At 36.5% G+C, this 23,505-nt stretch overlaps 1 protein-coding gene across 1 annotated transcript; it reads left to right on the top strand.

The window, feature by feature from the left end:
- The first annotated feature begins 7,668 nt into the window (after positions 1–7,668).
- Positions 7,669–23,240, top strand: ENPP4 (ectonucleotide pyrophosphatase/phosphodiesterase 4). Its single transcript, XM_006926481.3, has 4 exons — positions 7,669–8,100; positions 16,296–17,154; positions 17,779–17,949; positions 19,952–23,240. The coding sequence occupies exons 2-4, from the start codon at positions 16,329–16,331 to the stop codon at positions 20,314–20,316; spliced, it is 1,362 nt and encodes a 453-aa protein (XP_006926543.1). The 5' UTR covers positions 7,669–8,100; positions 16,296–16,328; the 3' UTR covers positions 20,317–23,240.
- Positions 23,241–23,505: the final 265 nt, after the last annotated feature.

The following is a 23,505-nucleotide window of genomic DNA, read 5'->3' as shown; positions in this document are numbered from 1 at the left end:
TGTGGTTGAGAAGCTTGTGAGGACCATTGGAAACCATGACACTGAGTGTCATGTAGGGAGTTGGGCCAAAGTGTTCTGGGTGGAGTCAGTAATGATACCATTATCATCTACAGCAGCAATGGTGAGAAGTCAGGACTCCACCGGCTTCTGGAAAAGGGGCTAGAAATCCAGCTCCTTTTTCACCCAGGCACAATGCAGAACCTAACTTTCTCTTCCTATCAAATGTTTTGCTTTACCAAATTTCTTGCCACTTAATCTGTTTTTGGGATTGCAGAATCAGTTAACACAGCCTAGGCCTCGGCAAGCAGTATGAATGAGTCGCTTCAAACTCTGTGCTCTCATCTAGATCCATTATTTTGTAATGACCATTTTTATTTTTTAACTAAATTTTACTATAAAAAGTGACATCTATTAAAAGTTTCTGTTTTGTTTGTGTAATTGTAACTTCAGGAAGCACTAACACAATAAAACTGCTGCTAATCAATTTTGTACTCCTTCTAGAAAAATTACTTCTAGAAAAGAGAAACAGCCCTCTGTTTATCACTGAAAAATAGCCCATGGAACAAGCGTATCTTTTATTTGTAATGGATGTCAGAGTGTATCGAAATACCCAGTGTTCCTGTACCTGCAGCAAGGATACGTGACTATGTCTAACAAAATCAGTTACATAACTGACCCAGACAGCTTAGGTTAAATAACGCAGATTGAATTTATGACAAGTCAGAAATAGGAAAGGGCCCAGTCATTTTTGCTAATGGAAAAGAAGAGGAAATAGGCATCTTTAGGAATTAAAATTAGCGTAAAACAATCCAAAGCAGTTCAAAGCAAATAAGAAGTTATATAGAAATCTTGGGCATAATTATAAAAAAATCATGCTTTTTAAAAATTCTTCTCTATAATATATCTATATTGTTTTGTTAGCAAGTATGCATGTAAGAGTGCTGGTTGCTGACCGCATGGATCTGTGCTTCAGAATATAGCCATCACCAAGATCGAGAGTCTACAAGCAGCTGCAGAAACACTTGGGGGTTGGCTACAATCTGTTGATTATTAGTTTGTACCTTCATAAGTTAATTCCAGTGTCAAACCTCAAGGCTGGCCTGTGCATTGCTGAGTTGGGGCATCTTAGATCCCCAGGCTGTCAGAGCTAGAAGGCATGGCCAAGGCCATTGTCCTCCAATCCCTTGCATCTGCCAGACCTGAGTTTGAATACTCACTCTGCCACTCAGTAGCTGAGCAATCAAGCGCCAGTGTCTCAACCTTCTGAGCCTCCATTTCCTCATCTGAAAAATGGGCCCTCTTATGGAACCAGCCTCTTAAGGTTATTGTCAAATAAATGAGATAAAGCAAGTAAAGTACTCAGCACAGGGTCTGGCTCATGGTAAGTGTTGGTGATTATTATCAGTCTGAAATGTTTCCCAACCTGAACAATGACCAGGGGAAGGCTGAGTTCTGGGGAATTTATGTAATATCCAATTTAGTAAAAGAAATATTCTGGCATTTGGGGCATATAGTTATGCATATCTTGTTTGTTCATTCGCTAGGTGCATGATGGTTTAAAGAGTAAATTGACTGCCATGTAGATGAGAAGTGTAGTGGAGACAGTAGCTGGATGGGCATAAGGAAAGAAGGGCCCTTTTTATCCACTACTACTGATACTACCCAAGAAACTGGGTCCAATCAGGGAGTCCTATCTGTTCTCCATCTTACAGATGACGTGGTTGTGAACAGATGACAAAATGGTTCATAAAGATCTTTTGGCATCAAGCTTCTGTTATCCTCCAAATATTTACTGTTTATACCACAAATGAAAATCTGTTTCAGCTAGGCTTAAATAATAAGGATATTTATAATTTTGTTAAACAGGAAGTCCAGAGGTAGGGCAGGCTTCAGGACTAGTTGAATTAGCATCTCAACAATGTCACTGTTGAGATGCTGGGTTCTTTCTAACTTTTTGCCTGACTATTAATAGAGATGGTTTCTTCGTGTTAGAGATTGAAATGAACTAGGAGCAATAATCTAAACACACCATTTACAGATGAATGTTGTGCCCCAAAGTAAACTGACTTGCCAAAAATGGAAAACAAAACAGAACAGATCAAAACTAAGTACAACTGGGGTCTTTTCCTTTGTGGCCAATGCAAGGTTTGGAAGCACCATGTTAGAGACAGTTTCTTTCCCTCTATCCCCAGATTTAAGATTTATCATTTATTCGTTAATGTAAAATACTTAGAAATTTTTATCTTGTTTTCAAAATCCAATAAATAGCTCTTTTTGCAATTATTTCTCTTTTAAACTCTTAATTATAATAGATAACAGTGCTGACAGGAATGGGTCAGAAGTTAGAGGTTACAGGAAGAGAGTTTCAGAGCAAAAGTCACACCCTGCCCAATTCCTGTCCACTGCTCAGAAAAACAATAACTGTCCACTGCTCGTCTGATGAAACAAAACTGAAACTAGTGAATTGAATTTCAAATCATTGGTTGGGTATTTTAGGTTTCACTTTTTAATATATATTAGATGTTAATGTACAGAAAACATAATACGTATTTTATCTTAAATATAAGGGGGGAAAGGATCTTAGGAATCATAGTAGTTCAGTGATTTTGAAAGTTCATTTAACAAAAACTCTTCACCCATGCCACTTACAACAAGGTGACATTTAAATGATCTCAATCAAATAAGAGTGTAAAATATTTTTAAATGCTCCTGTTTAAAGTGACTCCGTATTATCCATCACGATTTAATGTTAGATATTCTTCACTCTAAAGGAAGTTTTTCAAATATGAATAAAGTCGTACAAAAAAAAGCATAAATTCTTTTGAGCTTTCCTATGTGGAAGACAATGTGTTCATTTTTTTCAAAAGATACAGAAATAAATAAGATTCATTCCCTGCCCTCAAGGGGCAAAAAGCAAATCTAGAAAGCAAATGGAGAGGGTGTCACCCTGTTGCTTTTGCCTGTACAGAATTCATTTCCCTTTCTTCTGGTGATTCACCTAGGAAACCATCACACTTTACTCTTAGGCCTAGAAGCTCTATGGGGCCAAACTCAACTCCCCAGGCTACAGCATGGACTCCTAAGGTAACCAACTAACTTAGCTTGCCCTGAACTGAGGAGTTTCCTGGAACATGGGAGTTTTAGTGCTGAAACCAGAAAAGTCTCAGGCAAATTGGGATGAGTCAGTTATAATTACTCTGACCCAAATCTGGCCTATCAGAGCCAATTCCACTCTCTCGACCACAGGAATTGATTCCATGATGGAGACATGCTCCAGGCCAGACCAAAAAGACTCAATCCTGAAACTTTTCTTGAAACAATTGAGAAAGATTCAGTCTTTGAGTAGCAGCAGCAGCTAAATAAGTAGAATACAAACCTGTAGCTGCTGGTGATCATCATTGTCACTGTAAATGGGAGGTCTACTTAGGAATGAAGCCAACACAGAGAAAGCAGAGCTGAGAGATGGAACCTGACACCTGATGACATTGAGCACGTAGATTCAGGTTTACCTGAAGCTTCATTCCTGGACTTTTCCATTCACATGACTCAATAAATTCTCCTTTTGTTTAAACTAGTTTGAATTGGATTTCTATCACTTATATCTAAAAAGGAGATAAGAAAAGCAAATATTTGCTTACATTATACTATCAAGTAAGGTAAATGCTATAAGAGAAACCCCAAAGAGGGAGAGGTTAGATTACGTAAAGGTTAAATTCAGCTGCCGGAGTCAAGAAACAGATCTAGGATGAGCTGGTTTTTAATTGGTTCTTGCAGGTTAGATGGTATAGTAGTTTCCTACGGCTGCTGTAACAAATTACCACGAACTTAGTGACTTAACACAAAATTTTTATGTTATAGTTCTGGAGGTCAGAAGTCTAGAATGAGCTAGCAGAAAGGATCCTTCCGGAGAGTCTTGGAGAGAATACATTTCCTTTCCTTTTCTACCTTCTAGAGGCCATGTACATTTCTTGACTAGTGGCCGCATTCTCTATCTTCTAAGCCAGCAGTGTAGAACCTTCTATTCTCTCTCTCTGACTCCGCCCTCTTTTTTCCTTATAAGGAACCTGTGATTACATCGGCCCCACCCAAATAATCCAGGGTAATATCTCCCTATGTCAAGATTCTCACCATCATCACACCTGCACAGTTCCTTTTACTATGCATGGTAACATAGTCATATATTCTGGAGATCAGGATAAAGACATCTTTGGGAGGCTGTTAATGTTTGGCTGAGGCACTAACATCAGCATAGGCACCAGGATAAGAAAAGTGTGTTAGTCCTTAAAAATAATCCTATTTTCTTGGAAAATAATGATATGTATTTGGGGAGTCATCATGGTTGAGGCTGGATAGGTTAATTAAAACTATATTATTTTGTAGACAGGGAAGTAAACTTAATTTAGTAGGTAATGAGATACCATGCACTGTGCTATTTGCATTGTGGAAATAGAAATGAGTATAATATTGTCCTTTTTGTTAAAGAGTTTACGATCTAGTAGGAGAAAAAGACCTTTGTATGTAGAGTGACCACATTTTTCCAGGATAGCCCTAGTTTTTGCCTATTGTCCCACATAAATATGCATAGTGCCCCACCCCTTGCATTCTAAAAAATATCCTGATTTGGATGACAAAGATATGGTCACCCCACTTAAGAGCCATCATCCTCAATATTTATTTATTGAATATTACAAGGCAGGAGCTCTGCGTTAGGCCCTGGAGAAAAGCAAGAGGCAGAGACAAATTTTCTGTGTTCAAGGTGTTTAATATCTAGTTTTAAGGTCCAAAGATATTTATAAAGTGATAAGATAGTACAAAAATTAATTGGTTAACAAGACAGTAGCAGAAATGCTAAGCAAGAGAAACGGAAAATAAGTTCTTCAGATACTAAGGGCTATAAGAAGTAAACAGAGATCTTTGCAGTCTGGCTGAGCAGGGCAGGCTGTCCCAAGTGGGATGGACCTGTTGACTGCTAGAACTTCAAGTGTGGTCAGGCTTGTGGAGAGGAAGAGACAAGGGAGTACACCTACATCACTTGTTAGGTATCAGTAAAGATGAGAAAAAATGTCATTGTGTTTCATTTCAGTGTTTTATTGACTCCAAGACACTAACTAGGTTAAGAAGCTCTATTACGTACCGCTAAGAAAAATTACAACCAATCATCTGTAATATACATTCTGATTTCAGAGATGATAAATGTGAAAAAAAAGTGTATATTTTAAAACCAGCGAAGTAAGATAAAATCTCTTCTTAATTGTAAAGACTCTTGCTAAAGTGGCTCATCTCTGCACTTAAATGAGTTTAATTGCTTTACATTTATTTTTTTATTATTTGGCATTTTAAATCATCTACTCATTCTACAGTTTTTCTTCCAAGGATATTCATCTCTCTCTTAAACTATGGAACTACGAAAAAATATATGTAGAATTTAATAAACGTTCTTCCTACCAGTGTGACTTTAAGGAATTCTCTTTACCCATAAATCTTCCTAGGGTTCTACTTGAAATCCCCAGAATTAGTATAATCCCTTTAGGATATTTAAGAAGGCAAACATTTTAATTGGATAGAGTAATTTATCAGTTAACTAACACATTTGCATACATTAGTTCCTTCTCAAAATTGCAAAACCTCAGAATCACTTAATGGCTTTTGTTAAAAATGTTCCAAGTTCCTCCTCCAAAGATTTGGATCTAATAAATCTTGCGTGATATCTGAGAACATGACACCATGGGGACACTTGGTTATAGAAAGAAGTTATTGCATGAAACATGGGAGCCTTCTGCAATAAATAGAATGGAAGCTCAGACTGGCAATGGGCAATATGAGGTCACTAAATGCTTAAGGCAGGTTAGAGGGTCTAGGATAATAACTGAGCTTTAAATTTGTTTGGTGCTTTAAACCTACAGAGTGTTTTTACATTAGGGTCTTATTTGGCCTTCACAAATGGCCTGTAAATAAGTGTGCCCTTTATGTCTGTGTTATTATTAAATCACAGAACTTAAGGTGCTCACCTAAGGTTCCTTGGGAATGTCAGAGCTGAGCCCTGATCCCTGATCTGACCCAGCCACATGGGCAGTGGCAGTGGCAGTAGATAAAGGGAGCCCTTTTAACTAGTGCCGATGCAGCTGTACTGTCTCTGTTACACATCTCATCTACATAGCAGTCAACTTAGTCTACTCTTTAAACCATCATGCAGCTAGCGAATGAACAAACAGGATATGCATAACTATATGCCCCAAATGCCAGAATATTTCTTTTACTAAATTGGATATTACATAAATTCCCCAGAACTCAGCCTTCTCTGGTCACTGTCCAAGTTGGGGAATATTTCAGACTGATAATAATCACCAGCACTTACCGTGTGCCAGACCCTGTACTGAGTACTTTACTTGCTTTATCTCATTTATTTGACAATAACCTTAAGAGGCTGGTTCCATAAGAGGGCCCATTTTTCAGATGAGGAAATGGAGGCTCAAGAAGGTTGAGACACTGGCGCTTGATTGCTCAGCCACTGAGTGGCAGAGTGAGTATTCAAACTCAGGTCTGGCAGATGCAAGGGATTGGAGGACAATGGCCTTGGCCATGCCTTCTAGCTCTGACAGCCTGGGGATCAAAGATGCCCCAACTCAGCAATGCACAGGCCAGCCTTGAGGTTTGACACTGGAATTAACTTATGAAGGTACAAACTAATAATCAACTGATTGTAGCCAACCCCTAAGTGTCCCTGCAGCTGCTTGTAGACTCTTGATCTTGGTGATGGCTATACTCTAAAGCTCAGACTCATGGAGTAAATTTCAGACCTTGATTTCTAAGGTCCACTATTGCAGGTTAATAATTCAGATAGTGGTCTTACATTACTAAATCTTTAACACCTGAGAATATTACATATGGCTAATATTTTTAATTCATTTAATTGTACATTTTTAAGCACCTGCTGGAGCTATAGTAGTGAACAGGGAAGAAAAAATCCTCTTGGAGTATGCATTTTAACAGTGGGGATAATGAATCCAGAGCACCTTAAAACCTTCCATTAAATTCAATAAGCATTTAGAAAGTAATTTTTCTACAGGCTCTGTGCTTGGCACTGCACAAAGAGAAAAAAAGATACCATCTGCTCTTTGCCAAGTGTACCTGGGTAACCCAAGTGTTAACAAATAAATCTACTTCTGTTTGGTAATTTCTCTTGCTACCAGTAAGCTTAAAGTTACATTCGACCTAGTAAGCTTCCAATTAAAGAGAGGCGCACAATCCCACATGCATCTGCCAAAAGAAGTGCCCATTTCTCTGCTTTTACCCATTACTAGTTTCCCAACTGCAAGGTCTGTGTGTTTCTTGTAACCTTACTGGTAAACTGCCTCCTAGTCAACTTTGCGCTTGAAGGTGCTCACTTCTACGGTAAGACGGTTAGATACTGCTGTGGTAGAACCACATCGTATTTATTCCAGCTCACTGGAACTGGCTGAAGCTGCTTTAGATTTGTGCTTGGCCCTGGAGCAGCCAAAGTCGTCTTTCCTGAGGACACAAGCCGCAGAGTGCATGCATATTAACTAGGGGCAAAATGGGAGTGGCAATAGGCGTGGACTGGGCAGTAGCCAGGGCCTTTCTGGGACTCACTTCGTTTCAGGTCCCCAGAAGGGCACTCAGTCCTCTGATGATGTGAAAGGGCCATGCTTAGAGAGCGGAACGAACTTTTCCTACTTCCAGTTCTAGGCCCCCAAAGCAGCTGTCTCCAGGTGGTCCCTGAATCTAACCAATCGGAAAGGGAGTTACATTTAACGCGGCTCTGGCATCCAATCCTAGGACATGTCTCAGATTCCACCGCCCTCCGGGTCGCCGCCGGCTTGAAGCCAGTTCCGCAGTCGCTCGCCGCGCAGCGCCGCGCAGCTCCGCACACTCCGGACCACCCCCAGCAGAGCACATCTCTAGGAGGCTGGGGCTGTTAACCGCGGCCGGGACGCTGGCTACTGCGCAGGCGCCTCAGGAGGATCTGCGCCTCGCCCCTGTCCCTTCATGTCTCCCTGGTCCCTAGTATCCACCAGCGCCGGGTTCCGCGAGCGCCGCTTTCCGCTCGCTGGATAGAAGCGCCGTCGGCGTCGGCAGTGGGTGAGTGTGAGCCTCGCGCGCACAGCGTTCTGTAGGGAATTTTTTTAAATGCCACCCCCATCTGAGTCCATCAGGGGCTTTGAAAGTAGAGGTGGTGAGAAACACCCTTCTCCTCCACCCCCAACACATCCTGGGGCACTGGCAGGGACGTCTGCGAAGGGAGCCAGAGCGGCCGGTAGACAGCTGGCGGAGGGGAAGGAGGAGGGCGGCGTGGGAAACGGAAAGACAGTTTAGCAGGTGGGTTTGGGTTGGGGAAGGCCGTGGTGTGAAGGATGAAGAGGGAAGTTGGCTGAACAGCAGTGGAGCGGAGAAGATGGGCGAGAGTGAAATGAAGGGAGACAGGCCGGAAAAGCTGGCGTTTGATTTTAAAGAAACGCTGTCGAAGGCATCTGACATGCATCTGTCTGAATATTAGATTAGAGTTTATGGTAATTATATAATCCAATTAAAAAAAAGGAATTTCCTGAGTAACCAAAGGGTAAAGATCACATATAAGTACTTTTTATAGGCTGGACACTGTGTTAAGCACTTTAAAAACACTTTTTTTTTTTTTTTCTGAGTATAACAACCCTATGAGATAATAGCATTCCATTATACAGATGAAGAAAGTCAGGCTCAGAGAAATGATGTATCCAGGATTGGACAGCTAGTTACAGGCAGATTCAGGTTTATGTCAGGTTTGACTCCAGAAGGATTTTGCTTAACCACCAGAATATTTGGGGGACTTAATTAAGCCCAAAAACTTGCCAAGTGCTATAGGAAGTCACCTACCTGCTTGTTTTAATATTATGATTTTCTTTTCTTTCTGTCTTTTTCCCAAAGATTGTTCCAGGCAATTTAAGGAAATTTACTTAATATAAATAAAGTATCTTCTCCTTGCTTTTAAGTTAGCTACAAAATATTTGGGAGAAATTTTGATGAAAACACAAGGAGTCTGTGGGGATGTTATTTTACTGTGAGAGTAACATGGTTAGCTGTTTTGAAGATGCTTGCTAGACAATTTTATGTGCTTTGGAAAATTGGAGGATAATTCAGAATCTTAGACTATGAAAGTCAAAGAGTAGTTATATTTTTTCTTAGAACATTAAGAAAATAACTAATAGTCTAAAGGAAACCACCTAAGTTATCTATGTGCATGGACAATAATGTTTTAAAGCTGTATTAAGAGTTTTTATTATAAATAGTATTTGTGAAGCGCTTAGAATAAAGGTTTTGTATTATGGAGCAGATGGCATTCTAATGGTGACAGATATCTTTCACCATATTCCTAAACCTGTTAGATTTTCCCAACTTCACACGGGAATGCCAGTAAGAATTACCTGACATGCATTCCATCTAGGTAAGAAAGTCATCCCAGGCCAGGTAGAGTGCGTTTTGTCTGCTGAATTGAAGAAGACTACCTACTACTTCCGGTTGCTGTTAGGATACTTGGATGGAAGCTAGATGAGTCTGCTTCCCCCGCTCCCCATTCAAAATTTATTTGGTTTGAAAAATTACAGAATGTTTCCAAATTGTTTTCTAATATAACAATTAGTGATTGTCATTCCTTGAAAACTACTTGAGACCTTCTCTCTGGTGTTCTGTTTATAGTTTAACACTCTGTCAGAATGGAACAGAATGAGGTAGACACAGAGACGCAAGCACTGCTAATGAAAGATGTTCTGGCAGGAAAAGTTCTGTTAATAGTTTGGAGATTATTACTAGGCTTGTTAACTTGCTGTTACTAGACATAAACTTGTTGAAGACAAAATTAATAAGAGCACAGTAAAGCTACTAATTGCTTTCTGAGCTTGGGCAAGCACTCAACTAAAGCTTCATCGTATGTAAAAAGAAGGGATTAGATTAAATTATTTCTAGTTATTTTGTAATTCCACAATAATATTCTGCCTGTCATAGTACAGATTTTTTTTTTTTGTAGCATATTAACTTTGTAACTAGAATAGGTAAAAGGAAACTACATTTGCAGGATTTTATAACACTTTATGCATCCCCATCTTACACACAAAGAGACCGAATCTGGGAGAAGTTAGATCTGCCTAAAATCGCCCATCTAAGTGTGAGCTCAAATTCTAGGATCCTTGTGGTTTCAGAGCCTACAATCTTTCCACTTTGTCTGCTTCTAATCTGGGGCCAAGGATGAGGCACTTTGATCCTAGCAGTGTGTTAAGGGATTACTGACCCCAGAGTAAACACATATGTACCTTTGATGCAGGACAGGGCATATTCTCCTGAGTTGGGGAAGCCCTGCATGGATAGACTTCATAGCTGAGTGCAAGAAAGAATTCAAACACATGCCAGAGTTAGAGTCAAAAAAGAAAGTTTATTAGAGAAGGGGTAATGCTCCATAGAGAAAGCAAAGACAAAAAGCCAAGGCAAGAAAAAAAGCCCCAAGTGTCAAGGAATCCAGTTTATATATCATTTTTAGTTTCAGTGAATTACAGTTTAAAAACTTTGTCCGTTTTCCTTTGATAATATGGATAAGCATGTGTAGCCTGAAAAGGCCTGCTAGCAATATCCAGCATTTTAGCCATAGGGAATGCATGATTTTATTTTGTGTAGGGCGTGACTTAAAGACTGGTATTTTCCTGTTTTCCTTTCTTGGTGTGAGGAAATGGTTCATTAACAATCCCAGCAGAAATCTTTCTTTGTTCTACAGGTTTCCTTATGATCTGGCTGTAGAGCTGATCAGCATATTGCAGTCTCTGAATATAGCTTGATTTAACATTTAAAATGTTCTCTTGCCTCCTCCCTACATTACCTTAATCATCCTTTTCACTCAAGATTTGGGAAAGAAAGATTCTGATATGTATATATTTGGGAGATAGAGGGGATAGACACAGCCTTTTGGCTTTTGTTTTGCATGTAGGAAGCAGTGTAAAATATTTTCATATTAAAACACCCAAGTCTGTATTATGAAGTATAAATTTTACATAATTTTTGAGATAAAATGAGACTTCAGAGATGTTTCCTGTTTTGCGGCAGGGCATTTCAGATGCTTTTAAGGTTACAATTTAATTTCTCTCTACCATATATATATTTTTTATTGCAATACAATTCACATGCTATCTAATTAACTCATTTAAAGTGTAAAATATTACAGAATTGTGTAACATCACCATAAACAATATGAGAACATTTTTATCACCCCAGAAAGAAACCTGATAACCATTGGCATTTACTCCTCTTTTCTCCCCATACCTTTTGCTCCAGGCAGTTATTAATGTACTTTCCATTTTTATAGATTTGCCTATTCTAGGATGTTATCTAAACAGAATGATACCATAAGTGAGCTTTTGTGACTGCCTTCTTTCACTTAGCATAATGTTTCAAGGTTTATTCAATTGAAACATATATTAATACTTCATTCCTTTTTATTACCAAATAATATTCCATTGTGTGATATATAACATTTTATTTATCTATTTATCCCTTGATGGACGCTTGAATTGTTTCTGTTTCTTGGCTCTTAGGAATAATGCTGCTGTGAATATTTATGTAAAAGTTTTAGTGTGGACTTATGTTTAATTTCACTTGGCCATATACTTCATAGTAGAATTGCTGATTCATGTGGTAACTCTATTTTGAAGAACTGCCAAACTGTAAAGTGTTTTCTAAGTGGTAACACCATTTTACATTCTTACCAACAGTGTATAAAAATTCAAATTTCTCCATATTCTTGCCAACACTGGTTATTATTTGTCTTTTTGATTACTATATCCATCCTAGTGGGTGTGAAATGATGTCTCATTGTGGTTTTGATTTGCATTTTCCTGATGACTAATGATATTGAACATCTTTTCATAGGCTTATTTGCCATATATAATATATAAATATATACACATATACACACACATACACACACATATATTTACACACACTTATGTATATCTTTGGAGAAGTGTGTTTTTCTGGTTCTTTGGACATTTTAAATTGGATTATATGACTTCATTATTGAGTTGTTACAGTTTTTTTATATATTCTGGATGCAAATCTTAAGTATATGATTTGTAAATATTTTCTCTCATTCATTACGTTGTCTTTTCCCTTTCATCATGATATCCTTTGAAACACAAAACTTTAATTTCAATGAAGTCAGATTTATCTGTATATGTATCTATCTATCTATCTATCTCTTGTACTTTTGGTGCTGTATCTAAGAAGACTTAACCTAACCCAAGGTCATAAAGGTTTACTCCTGTAATAACTTCTAAGAGAGTGTGTGTATATATATATATATGTGTGTGTGTATACATAATTTTAGCTCTTAATTTTGGTTGTCAACCAAGTGTACATGAATCAAGAGGCTTTGGCTAGAAATAAATGATAAAGATTTATACAACTAGGCCAATACCCAGAGTGTTCCAAAAAAGAACTTTTTTTCTTTGTCTTTCAGAGTGTAATCAGAGGGCTATGGGAAGTTTGATGTATACTGATGCTGGACTGGCAAGTTCAAAAGTTTACATTTCCAGGCTAGTTAAAACAAGAATAGAATCATTTCCTCATACCTAAACCTACTAGATTTTAGTAATTTAGCAGCATGACTGTAGTGACTCCGTGTTATTTTTTCATCCTATTCTTCATGATCTGTGATCTATTTTGAGTTAATTTTTGTGTGTGGTATGAGATGAGGAGTCTAAATTCTTTTTTTTTTCTTTTTTCTTTTTTGGTATATGCCTATCTAGTTGTTCAGCACCATTTGTTGAATTGTCTTGGTACCCCTCTGCTCTTAGAGGTAACTCAATTGGAAAAGTTTTAGACCTACTAAGATATTTCATTTGTAGTAATTCCTTGAAGGGCTTGATTTCTTAAACAATACTTCATGGTGTATGGATCTCAAGCACAGCATCACAAAGAAGTTTTGGTGTTGTTAAACAACATTTATTCAAGTTTGTCTTTCCTCTTCCAAGGTGACAGGCTGATTTATTAATTTGATTATTTGTGCTCCTATTTTGAGTACTATGTATTTGAAAAGTATAAAGTTCTTATCCTCTGATAAATGGCACATACATAAATTTTTATGTTATGAACTTATTTATCTTAGATATTTATGGAATGATTTTTTTTAATGACCTAAAAGAATAGGCAAGACTTCATGTGTAGGAAGTAACTTTAGGGTGTTTTAGGAACACAGACTGTTATTGAGGATAAATGATTATTGTCTTTTACATGTCTTTATAGTAATACATTTTAGACAGATTGTGACAGTGAACTATGGTAAATGGAAATTAAATTTGGCAATTATTTCTGTAACTTTCATAGTAATTTGCATGTGAGTTGGGCTTGGACATAGAGGGGCTTGAATGCTGAGGTATTTGGACTTTTTGTATAGGTAGGGGGAATCTGAACGTTTTTTTTTAGGGGAGTGTCATGAACAGAGCTATGTCTAGGAAGATTAAGTTGGGAGCAGATGTTGAGTATTAAAGAGAAAGGTGATAAAGGTAGGAAGATTAGTTAAGGGACAGACGTAAGTACTGCAGACAGGAAGCATTGAGTACTTTAAGTATGGCAGCAGTGGAGATGAAAAAGAATCGATAACTCTACAGTTCTTAAAAACACTCGTTAAAAATGTGGGTTCCTGGCCTCTACTCTAGACTGACTGAACCACAGTTTCCTAGATCTAGACAGCTACACTTTTAACAAGCTTCCCTCAGTGATTCTTATGTCTGCTATGCTGTAGTAGAAAATAGAATTGACTAGGCTAGCAACTGATGGTGTACTCAGGATATCTCTGTGTGACTGAGAGTACGGTGAAGCTGCTTTAAAGGATTAGGGAACTAGGGAAAGGGGGAACATTTGGAGGATGCATTCCATTTGACATGTATCAGATTGACTTACTAGCAGAATAATTTGTGCGGTAGGATTGGTTGGGAATATAGAATAATTACTCAGGACAAGAGCCGGGATAGTAAATAAAGAACTTTTAAAAAGTGTATTTATGGGTATCTTTAAGATACTGTGCCACTTATTTTCTGTTTTAGTCTACTCTGTTACCGGAAACAAATATTTTGGTCCGGGGAAGTAGCTATACTCAGAAAGAAACCCGGGGATCTTCTCAATCCAGGCTTTCATGGAGACTTGTGTGCCCTCTATACGAGTTCTAAGATCGCTGGAACCTAGGAAGAGCAGCCTGCATGATATTGTTGTCTGACTGAACCCAGTTGTGACTGTCCAAGGTGGGAGACGTGTTGTGCATAAATCCTAGGTCAAGGGGCACCACACTGAATGAAAAGATTACTGCTGTCTAGATTCTTGATAGATGAAAATGCTGAGATGTGACTGGGGCTTTGTCTTTGGAAATATGTCTCGTACTAATTAGAGTTGTTACTCTTCTTCGGAGAGGCGGTTTTTGTTATTCTATGCTGGTTTTGGTTTTTTGGAGGGCACTAGCTACAGATAATTTATGCACCACACTCAGAAGGCAGCCCATATCAGATTACAATGCTAGAGATTTTCCAGACCCAGAGATCCTCACAAACAAGATTCTGTGCCTTTGGTCTTCCAAATCTTCAGTCTCTGGTTTTCAGAGGGTCATAGCTTCGATCAGTAAGAATTTGAATGACTACACATATACAGATCATCTAGGTAGTAATGTTTGAAAGAAAAGTCTCTGCCTTCAGGTAATTGCAGTCTAATTGGAGAGAGAAGAACCCAATAAATGACTTGTGAACTTAGTCACCACATGATTTAACTCCCAGCTGCTTATGCCTGTGACCTGTAGGTGCATATTCCCACGGCTATACCTTGAGTCTTCTTACTCTGAAGTAATGAATTCATTCACCTCACTCTGACCACAAACCTGTGTTCTTGCAACTTTTTGCTGAAAGTTACTTTTAAAACACCATTTCTTTAACTTTATCAGAACCTTTAGTCTAAAAACTTCTCTACTTCTTGCATCTATATTCGATTCAGTTTAAATGCTGCAATTCAGATGTCAGCCTGATAGTGTCTTCAGTTTCTTTCATCATATTTCAGTTTCTGGAAGAATCTCAAACCCAGGTTGGATCAGCTGCCTATTTGTACATGTCTGTGCTAGGGCTGCTGAATCGCTGGAGAAAACCAATCAACAATGTCACTTCAAAAATTCATGGCACCCACTGTCAACATTGACCACCAATCCTGCTGTTTCCTTGTACTTTCTCCCATTCTCCACATTGGCCATTTCTCTGTGTTCCTCAAACCTCTGTCTGACTCTTTTACTACCCTACTCCCTCTCGATAATTGACCTTACCTCTTGCAACTCAGAGAATGCAGTTTCCTTCACTTCCAGCCCTCAAATGTTAGCTCATTCCTTTGCTCCTTCTCTCTTGTTATGATAGAAGAGGTATCCTGCCCATTTACAGTGAAGCTTTCTTCCAAAATCACATATCCTATTTCCTTAGGAACTGAAGGCAGGGAGATTTATTGAGGGAAAGCTATTTTTGTAACTTGTGGATTGTTAAAAAAAAGAATGAACAATCAGGGAGACCTCGGAGCCTGGGATATTAGATAGAATAGTTACATCTTTGACAGTAAAAGGGATGTTTAAGAAGGACGTGGTGATGAAATGCATTTCAACAGTTGTTGGATTTCTTCAGAAATTTCTGTGGCATCCCAGTCTCTGTAGGTTTTGTCTGTCAGCCTCATGTGAATGTTGAGATAAGTACAAATTGAGGTGGGACCTTTATCTCAAATAATATTTATTTCTTACTCTCCTTCGTATGTCAGTATTTTCCAACAAGAGCTGGTGATGGGCCAATATGTTAGAATTCACACCATCTATTTCTGTGGTAGCAGTCATTAAACTAGAAAAATAATCTCCCTCTCTGGAGCCTCTAAAAGCTTGGCATTATTTCTATTTTGTACAGACGGATAATTTTTGTTTTTTTATTTGTTCTTATGAAGCTTTTAGAATAATTTTTGCTGCTGCATATGAGCAAGCAGCCAAACACTAGTATTTATGTGATGTTTAAGAATGGCCCATATCCCATTCAGAACATGAAGGATGGGGCAGGTAAAGGTAGTTTTTGGTTTTTCAGCCTTAGATTTATTCCGTTATCTTTCAGTAAATGACATTATTTAATTTTTAAGTTGCTATAAGTAAAGCTGGCCTATAAAAAGTTTATAAATGTTGATTCTCTTCTCCTGACGGCTGTACTTTGAAACCTAATCCAAATCATATAGCATTACTGCTTATGAATTGTATTTTTATATTTTAGGATTCCTGATTGCTCTCTTTCAACACATTCATTATGAAGTCATTAGTAATACTTTTATTTTCTGGACTTATAACTGCTTGTAGAGGTAACTCTTCCTATAGTTTGCCACCGAAGTTACTACTGGTGTCCTTTGATGGCTTCAGAGCTGACTATCTACAGAACTATGAATTTCCTCATCTCCAGAATTTTATCAAGGAAGGTGTCTTGGTAGAACATGTTAAAAATGTTTTCATCACAAAAACATTTCCAAACCACTACAGTATTGTGACAGGCTTGTATGAAGAAAGCCATGGCATTGTGGCTAATTCTATGTATGATGTAATCACACAGAAACATTTTTCGGACTTTAATGACAAGGATCCTTTTTGGTGGAATGAGGCAGTCCCTATTTGGGTGACCAACCAGCTTCAGGAAAACAGATCAAGTGCTGCTGCTATGTGGCCTGGTACTGATGTACCCATTCACAATACCACACCTTCTTATTTTATGAATTATAGCTCCTCAGTGTCCTTTGAGGAGAGACTTAATAATATTACCATGTGGCTGAGCAATTCGAACCCACCAGTCACCTTTGCAACACTCTATTGGGAAGAACCAGATGCAAGTGGACATAAATATGGACCCGAAGATAAAGAAAACATGCTCAGAGTGTTGAAAGAAATAGATGACCTTATTGGTGACCTAGTCCACAAACTCAAGATGTTAGGATTGTGGGAAAATCTTAATGTGATTATTACAAGTGATCATGGGATGACCCAGTGCTCTAAGGACAGACTGATAAATTTGGATCTCTGCATTGACCATTCAGAATACACTCTTATAGATTTGACCCCAGTTGCTGCGATTCTTCCCAAAACAAGTAAGTAAACTTTTAGCCAAATGATATTTGAATGGGGCAGTCGATTGAGAAGGGAGAGTTTTGTAAGAGAATGAGGTTCTGGCTTTTGTAGTTCAGGACCATACATTCTTATGCTTACATAGAGTGATATTATTTGTTTTTCCTCCCTAAATTACATGTTTTTAAGCAGTTTAAGGTTTAGCTTCAAAGTGATTATTTCTTTGCTTTTTGGTACATTTTGTAATTATTAACACTAATGGAAAAAGGAAATTTTTATGCTTGAAAAACATCTTGGATTTTTGTGATATACCTTTTGTCTACTGATCTTAGAATTAATATGTGATAGTTTATATTTATTTTAAGAAGCTAGATGTGAAAATCGTCCCCTTTGTACAAAAAGTCCATCAGGAATTAATAACAAAATGAAAAAAGAGAGAGGTGAATGCTTTGAAAAACTGTGTGGGGTGTGTGTGCGTGCATGTAAATGTCCCAACACTTATATGATTATTGCTCTTTTTTTAACAAAAGTGATTTAATACATGATATTGTTCAGTATTTTTTCTGGTTATTCTAGTTAGCAGGATTTTTTTTTTCCTTATCAGTCAACTGTGACTTTTTCCCTTTACTATTTCCTTTTGCTTCTAGATAAAACAGAGGTTTATAACAAACTAAAAAACTGTAGCTCTCACATGAATGTTTATCTCAAAGAGGACATTCCTGCCAGATTTCATTACCAGCATAATGATCGAATTCAGCCTCTTATTTTGGTTGCTGATGAAGGCTGGACATTTGTGCTAAATAAATCATCACTAAAGTGTAAGTATTAATTTAGGATATTTCTGTTGTGTCCTAGGGATAAATCATACGTTGTAACATTGTTCTGTTAACAGGGTACTTTGATGTAGAGATGTTGACACAGTATAATTAGTTCAATTTTCAGCTAGATAATTGGCCTTTATTCGATTCTCAGGTTTTCATTTGATAGCAATTTACAGTTCCCACAATTTTACCCTTAGATTAGAAGGTTGGGTGACCTCAAGGGCGAAGTGTAGTTTTATTAGCAGAACTGCAGTTACTTTCAGTGACTTTCAGGATCGGTTCTTTTGATTTGTAGAAAATGAAAGAGAAGGGAACAAAGAAATAAAAAAGAGAGATATAAACAAAATAAAAAGGGAGAGAGATTAACTAGTTCAAATTTCTCGTGTGTGTATATTTAAAAAAAAAAAAATGGCCAGGTAACTCTAAGCCTTTCCCCAGTGATGAAATCTTTACCTGAGTGTTACAGCTATTTAGAACATTGGGCAAGAATCAGAAAGTAAACAAAACTCTGAGTAAACGAAATGGATGTATAAAAATCTTTCCTACAACTGAAGGAATGTATAAGGGAGAGTTACTGGGTCTTCACTGATACAAGTTTATTTATCCATATATTACATTCAGTTTGAATACTTTTTTTTAAATCTGATTTTGCAGCCTTTAGCAGGAGTCAGAAAACTTTCTATGAAAGACCAGATAGTAAATATTTTAGATTTTGTGGGCCAGCTGGTCTGTGTCTCAACCATTCAATTCTGCCTTTAGAGTAGAAAAGCAGCCAGTAACAATATGTGTAAATAAATTTACAGGTGTGTTCCAATGAAACTTTGTTTATAAAAGCAGGCAAAGGGCTGATTTTAGCTAGGGGCCGTAGTCTGCAGATCCCTAATATATAGCAATTCAGAAGCATAAAACAAGAATAAGACTAAGGATCAATGGAATAATGTATCGTTTATATTTGTTAAATATACCCATTGTTGAAAGCTTGGAAAATACAGAAAAGTTTAGAAAAGAGAACAAAAATTGTATCATGCCTCAATATAGAGGTACAAATAAATGTTAATTGTGGGAGTTTTTTCTTTTAATCTTTTTTTTCTATTACGTATACTTGCATATTTTTACGTTATTGAAATCATAATATTGATGTATAGTTATATTCTGCCTTTTATTACATTGGTCATATACATTAATTTTATTATGAAATGTTTTAAACATACAATTACAGAATACTATAACAAATACTGATATAATCATCCCTCAGTCCCTGCACTTCATATGAAAGTAGGAGTTTATTAAATGCAAGTGGTGAACATTAAAAGGCAGTCCACGTTAAATGAATCTAAAATTTGAGAATCTAGTATTGGAGTTCTATCAGGGACCATCACATTTTTGAGTTAGATTTTTATTCACATTACAAATTGGAGTCATCTGATTAGACTTCACATTCAATACAAGAATCCCATCTGTAACTTTCTCAGTTACCTGGCCAGATGTTGAGGTGTTCATTAACTGTCAAACCAGTTATCTAATTATATAATCTTCTTTCTTATCACAGGAGCAATTGACATAGGTAGGTCTGCAGATTTACTTCTTTGCCATTTACAGGTTTTAATCACTTCCACTCTCCCTAGTTATTCAGGACTCTCAGCTGGACCACTCTTTCTATCACTGGTGCTGTTTGTAGTGGGCTTTTGCAAACAGTGCTGGAGAAAAACAGATGAAGTAGGTGAGACTAGGACTGAATGATAAGTATATCAGATTGAGAAATAGCTTTAAAACCTGAGGTCATGACTGATTAGGAAAGGGTGTATGTATATGAAATAGGGAATGAAGACATGAGTTGAAGAAAATAGAAAAATTGATTTCTGACCCCCGTCTAGTTCAACTTCTCAGAATTCTAATGAGTAGGAATTACACTGTTAAGACTCTAGTATATTTACACGTGAAGCAAGTTATTTTGTAATAGACTGATCTTATTTACTAATATTATTTTGTTCTTTTTCAGTAGGTGACCATGGTTATGATAATTCTTTGCCTAGTATGCATCCATTTCTTGCTGCCCACGGTCCGGCATTTCACAAAGGCTACAAACACAGCACAATTAACAATGTCGATATTTATCCAATGATGTGCCACATCCTGGGATTAAAACCACATCCCAATAATGGAACCTTTGGTCATACTAAGTGTTTATTAGTTGACCAGTGGTGCATTAAACTCCCAGAAGCCATTGGAATTGTTATTGGTGTGCTCTTGGTCTTAACCGCTCTAACGTTACTCATGATAATCATGCAGAATAAACTATCTGTACCCCAGCCATTTTCCCGACTTCAGCTGCAAGAAGATGACGATGATCCTTTAATTGAATAACATGTGCTGGGGTTTATACAAAGTGTCTTTGCTTAGTCACAAACCCAAGGAAATACCCAAGGTGTTGTAAGTATGAAAAAAAATACTTTGAAAGACAAAGACTTTACATCAAGCATGCTAAAATTATTGTTTTTTTTCCCTTGTGTTTTGTTTTGGTGCTTTAGCTAATACAAAAAATAAATAAATAAATAACAAAAACAAACCCTGACCATGGTAACAATTGCTAGTAAATCATTAGTTAATACCAACTATTCTCTAACTAGAAACATTTGTTTAACAAAAATAGTGCCTCTGTCTTTTTTTCCTTTTGCAATGAAGAGTTAACACATCTTTAGATGAAAATATACCAAACTTAAGTAGGCATGATTTTCTAATCAGTTTTTATATTTATAAATGAAACAATGGAATCTTTATGCAGTTAGTGGATTTTGTGTATCAGGGAGGAAAAGTTTCCTATATTTTTATATTTACCTTTAATAGAGGTTATATCCCAAGTAGGCCTTTGAGTTAGGAAATTTTCTGTGATGGTTAATAAAATCAGTTAAATAAGATCAGTTAAAAGATCTAGTATATAAAGATACTATTTTAAGAGACACTGTTATAAAAGACAAACTAACAAAGAATGTGGGTACAAAGCCTCTATCTTCTCCATTGTCTTTATTAAGACTCTTAAGCTGTTAAAGTCTCAAAACTTTTATTTTTTGAAGATTATTGCTAATAAGAAATTAAGAAAATAGAGAAAAGTACATTTTTCTATTTGTGCTGAATGCCTTTGTGTAAATCTTTTAGTTGTGTATGGGCACAAATGTGCGTATGTATATGCATGTGCAGACTTTATATGACTTAGAGAAGGAGATCAGAGATGGACTGGACCGTAGGCAGGCTTTCACATTCCCATAGAACACAGGTCTCAGGAAAGGTTATATTTGGAGTTCATATTTTTTATCTTCTAATTCGTAAGTTGAAATCATAATTTTTAAAATTCTTTAATATTTGGTACCATTTTTAACTTTCTCATGTTGTTTATTGTAACCAAAGGTATCTGAGTGCTGCAGAAAAATTTATGACCTGATAACAAATCTGGTTTTGATCAGGTCAGAATGAGGAAGTGAGATTTTTATGTTCACCTTTGGGACTCATACCTTAAATTTAAAATAGAATTTAGTATCTTTTGATCTTTTCCATTATTTATATGTTACGTGGTAGGATAAAGTCTCAGCATGGCCTAACATTCTTTAGCCTGAGTGCCAGGTCATACCTTCTAATAATCAAAATTAACATGAAGAAACTGAGTTGTGGCAGACTAGATTGTATCTGTTAGAGGAAAAATTGGATTCACAAACTGTTCATTGGGACACGAGGCAAGCAGTTGATCATTGACATGGTGATCTTTAAAGTTTTGATGGTATAAAATAAATTAGGTAACTGTTTTGCAGATACAAAACTAATCTATAGTAAATACACAGCCAGTTAAATGTTGACTTTCTGTGATGGTTAAGAACAATAGTGCTATTCATTAGGTGTTTAATTCACCCTATTTGGGCATTGCTAATTTCCTAATCCTGGTATCTAATGCCTGTTGTATTTGGGGTTCTTGAGAAGTCTTTCCACATCCTGCGTAAATAGTTCATGCTATTATTGGTCCTAAGTTGACCAATAATAAGAGCAGCATAGTAAATAAATGAAATAAAACCAATAGGACTAATTTTGCTTTTTGACAAATTTTATTTCTGATGTTTTTCCTCACATAAAACTTATCCTAAAGGTTAATAGTTGATCAGAATGAAATAATAGAAATAATAGAAAAATTTCTTTCTACTTCAGTTTCCATTTAAAAAACAAAGAACATTCACATTTAAAGTAGTAAACATTTTTGAAATAGCAGGATATTTTATACTAGTTTAGAGTTTTAGTGACTGCATTAGTTTGGTGGTAATAAGTTTCAGAAGTCTGTACATGGCATCCACCTGCAAGTGGATTTTATATAAGGTGGTTTAGGAAGGATGCCCTGTCAGTGTCTTAACCTTTGGAAAAGAGACATTTACCTATTTGTCTTGTCTTTCATTCTCAAAATGTTAACTTTAATTAAAATTGTAAATTTTATGTATATATTCATGGGACAAGAACAGTATTTAGTCGAGACATTTATATATTATTATACTGAACTTTGTGTAATTCATTTGTATCTTTAAAAGATTATCACTCTTAAAGCCAATGACTCCTCTAGTACACTGAGAAAATCTTTTAGTTAAGCTATCCTTTTACATTAAAGTTTTAGTGTACTTTGTTACATAATTAACTAATATGCTGCTGTGTTTTTGGCTCCAGGAAACATTTAATCATTTCTGACAATAGCACTCAAAGGTAATTGGAAAACTTTTTATTAAGCATTTTTTATTAATTCAGTGAGTGAATTCAGAATAACTACATTTACTTATTACATAGGGATAGTTCTGCTGCTGTCATTAATGTGCAAGTTCTTGTAAACGGCAATAGAATAAAGATTATTTCAGTTGCTGGGTATTATAGGCTTTGTGTTATTGTTCCATTAAGCTTGATATAAGAATTTAAAGATAAGTTATTGGAACATTAAAGGACTAAAAATGCCTTTGCATTGTTCTTGGGTGTCTCCCTCTCTTGCCCATATCTGGTAAGCTTTAAGGATGATTGCATTTAATTCCTCTTATTTGGAGAGTTTTACTTTATTGTGAATACATAAAGCTACAAATGAAGGACAAAGATGAAATAGAAAGTATGTATTTATTGTCAATTCTTAATATAGTGTGTAAATAAAATTGATATGCGCGTGCTTTAAAAAAATTTGTGCCTTAAGTTAAAATAAAATATATTTTGATTGTATTGTTTGAATTCATGACTTTGTTTATGATTAAAAAACTTATATGAATAAAATCTACCAAAACATTTTTACTGTATTGTTAAATATAGAATGCAACATTATTGAATATTTTTTTAATTTTTCACTTTCTTGCACAATATACATACTGTGACAGATTTCAACATGACTTAGTAATACTGCAATAAGCATAAGCATTCATATAGATTTTTTTTTAAACCAGGATTATTTATAACATCTAACTGAATTTTTTAAACAGTGTATAAATATACAGTCCAGCATGATGATGACATCATTGGAAAGCCAGTATAAATTTTGTGGTGCTTCCAGAACTA

This window comes from Pteropus alecto, unplaced genomic scaffold, assembly GCF_000325575.1.
Source record: "Pteropus alecto unplaced genomic scaffold, ASM32557v1 scaffold7, whole genome shotgun sequence".
Classification (NCBI taxonomy): domain Eukaryota; kingdom Metazoa; phylum Chordata; class Mammalia; order Chiroptera; family Pteropodidae; genus Pteropus; species Pteropus alecto.
Note: the sequence above shows the minus strand (reverse complement) of the source record. Positions and strands in the feature narration are given on the sequence as shown.

Excerpts from the sequence above, each read along its gene's own strand:
- ENPP4 (XM_006926481.3), top strand. The coding sequence starts at position 16,329 with ATGAAGTCATTAGTAATACTTTTATTTTCTGGACTTATAACTGCTTGT. Across the intron at positions 17,155-17,778 it reads TGCGATTCTTCCCAAAACAA|ATAAAACAGAGGTTTATAAC; the intron begins GTAAGTAAACTT and ends TTTTGCTTCTAG. Across the intron at positions 17,950-19,951 it reads AAATAAATCATCACTAAAGT|TAGGTGACCATGGTTATGAT; the intron begins GTAAGTATTAAT and ends GTTCTTTTTCAG.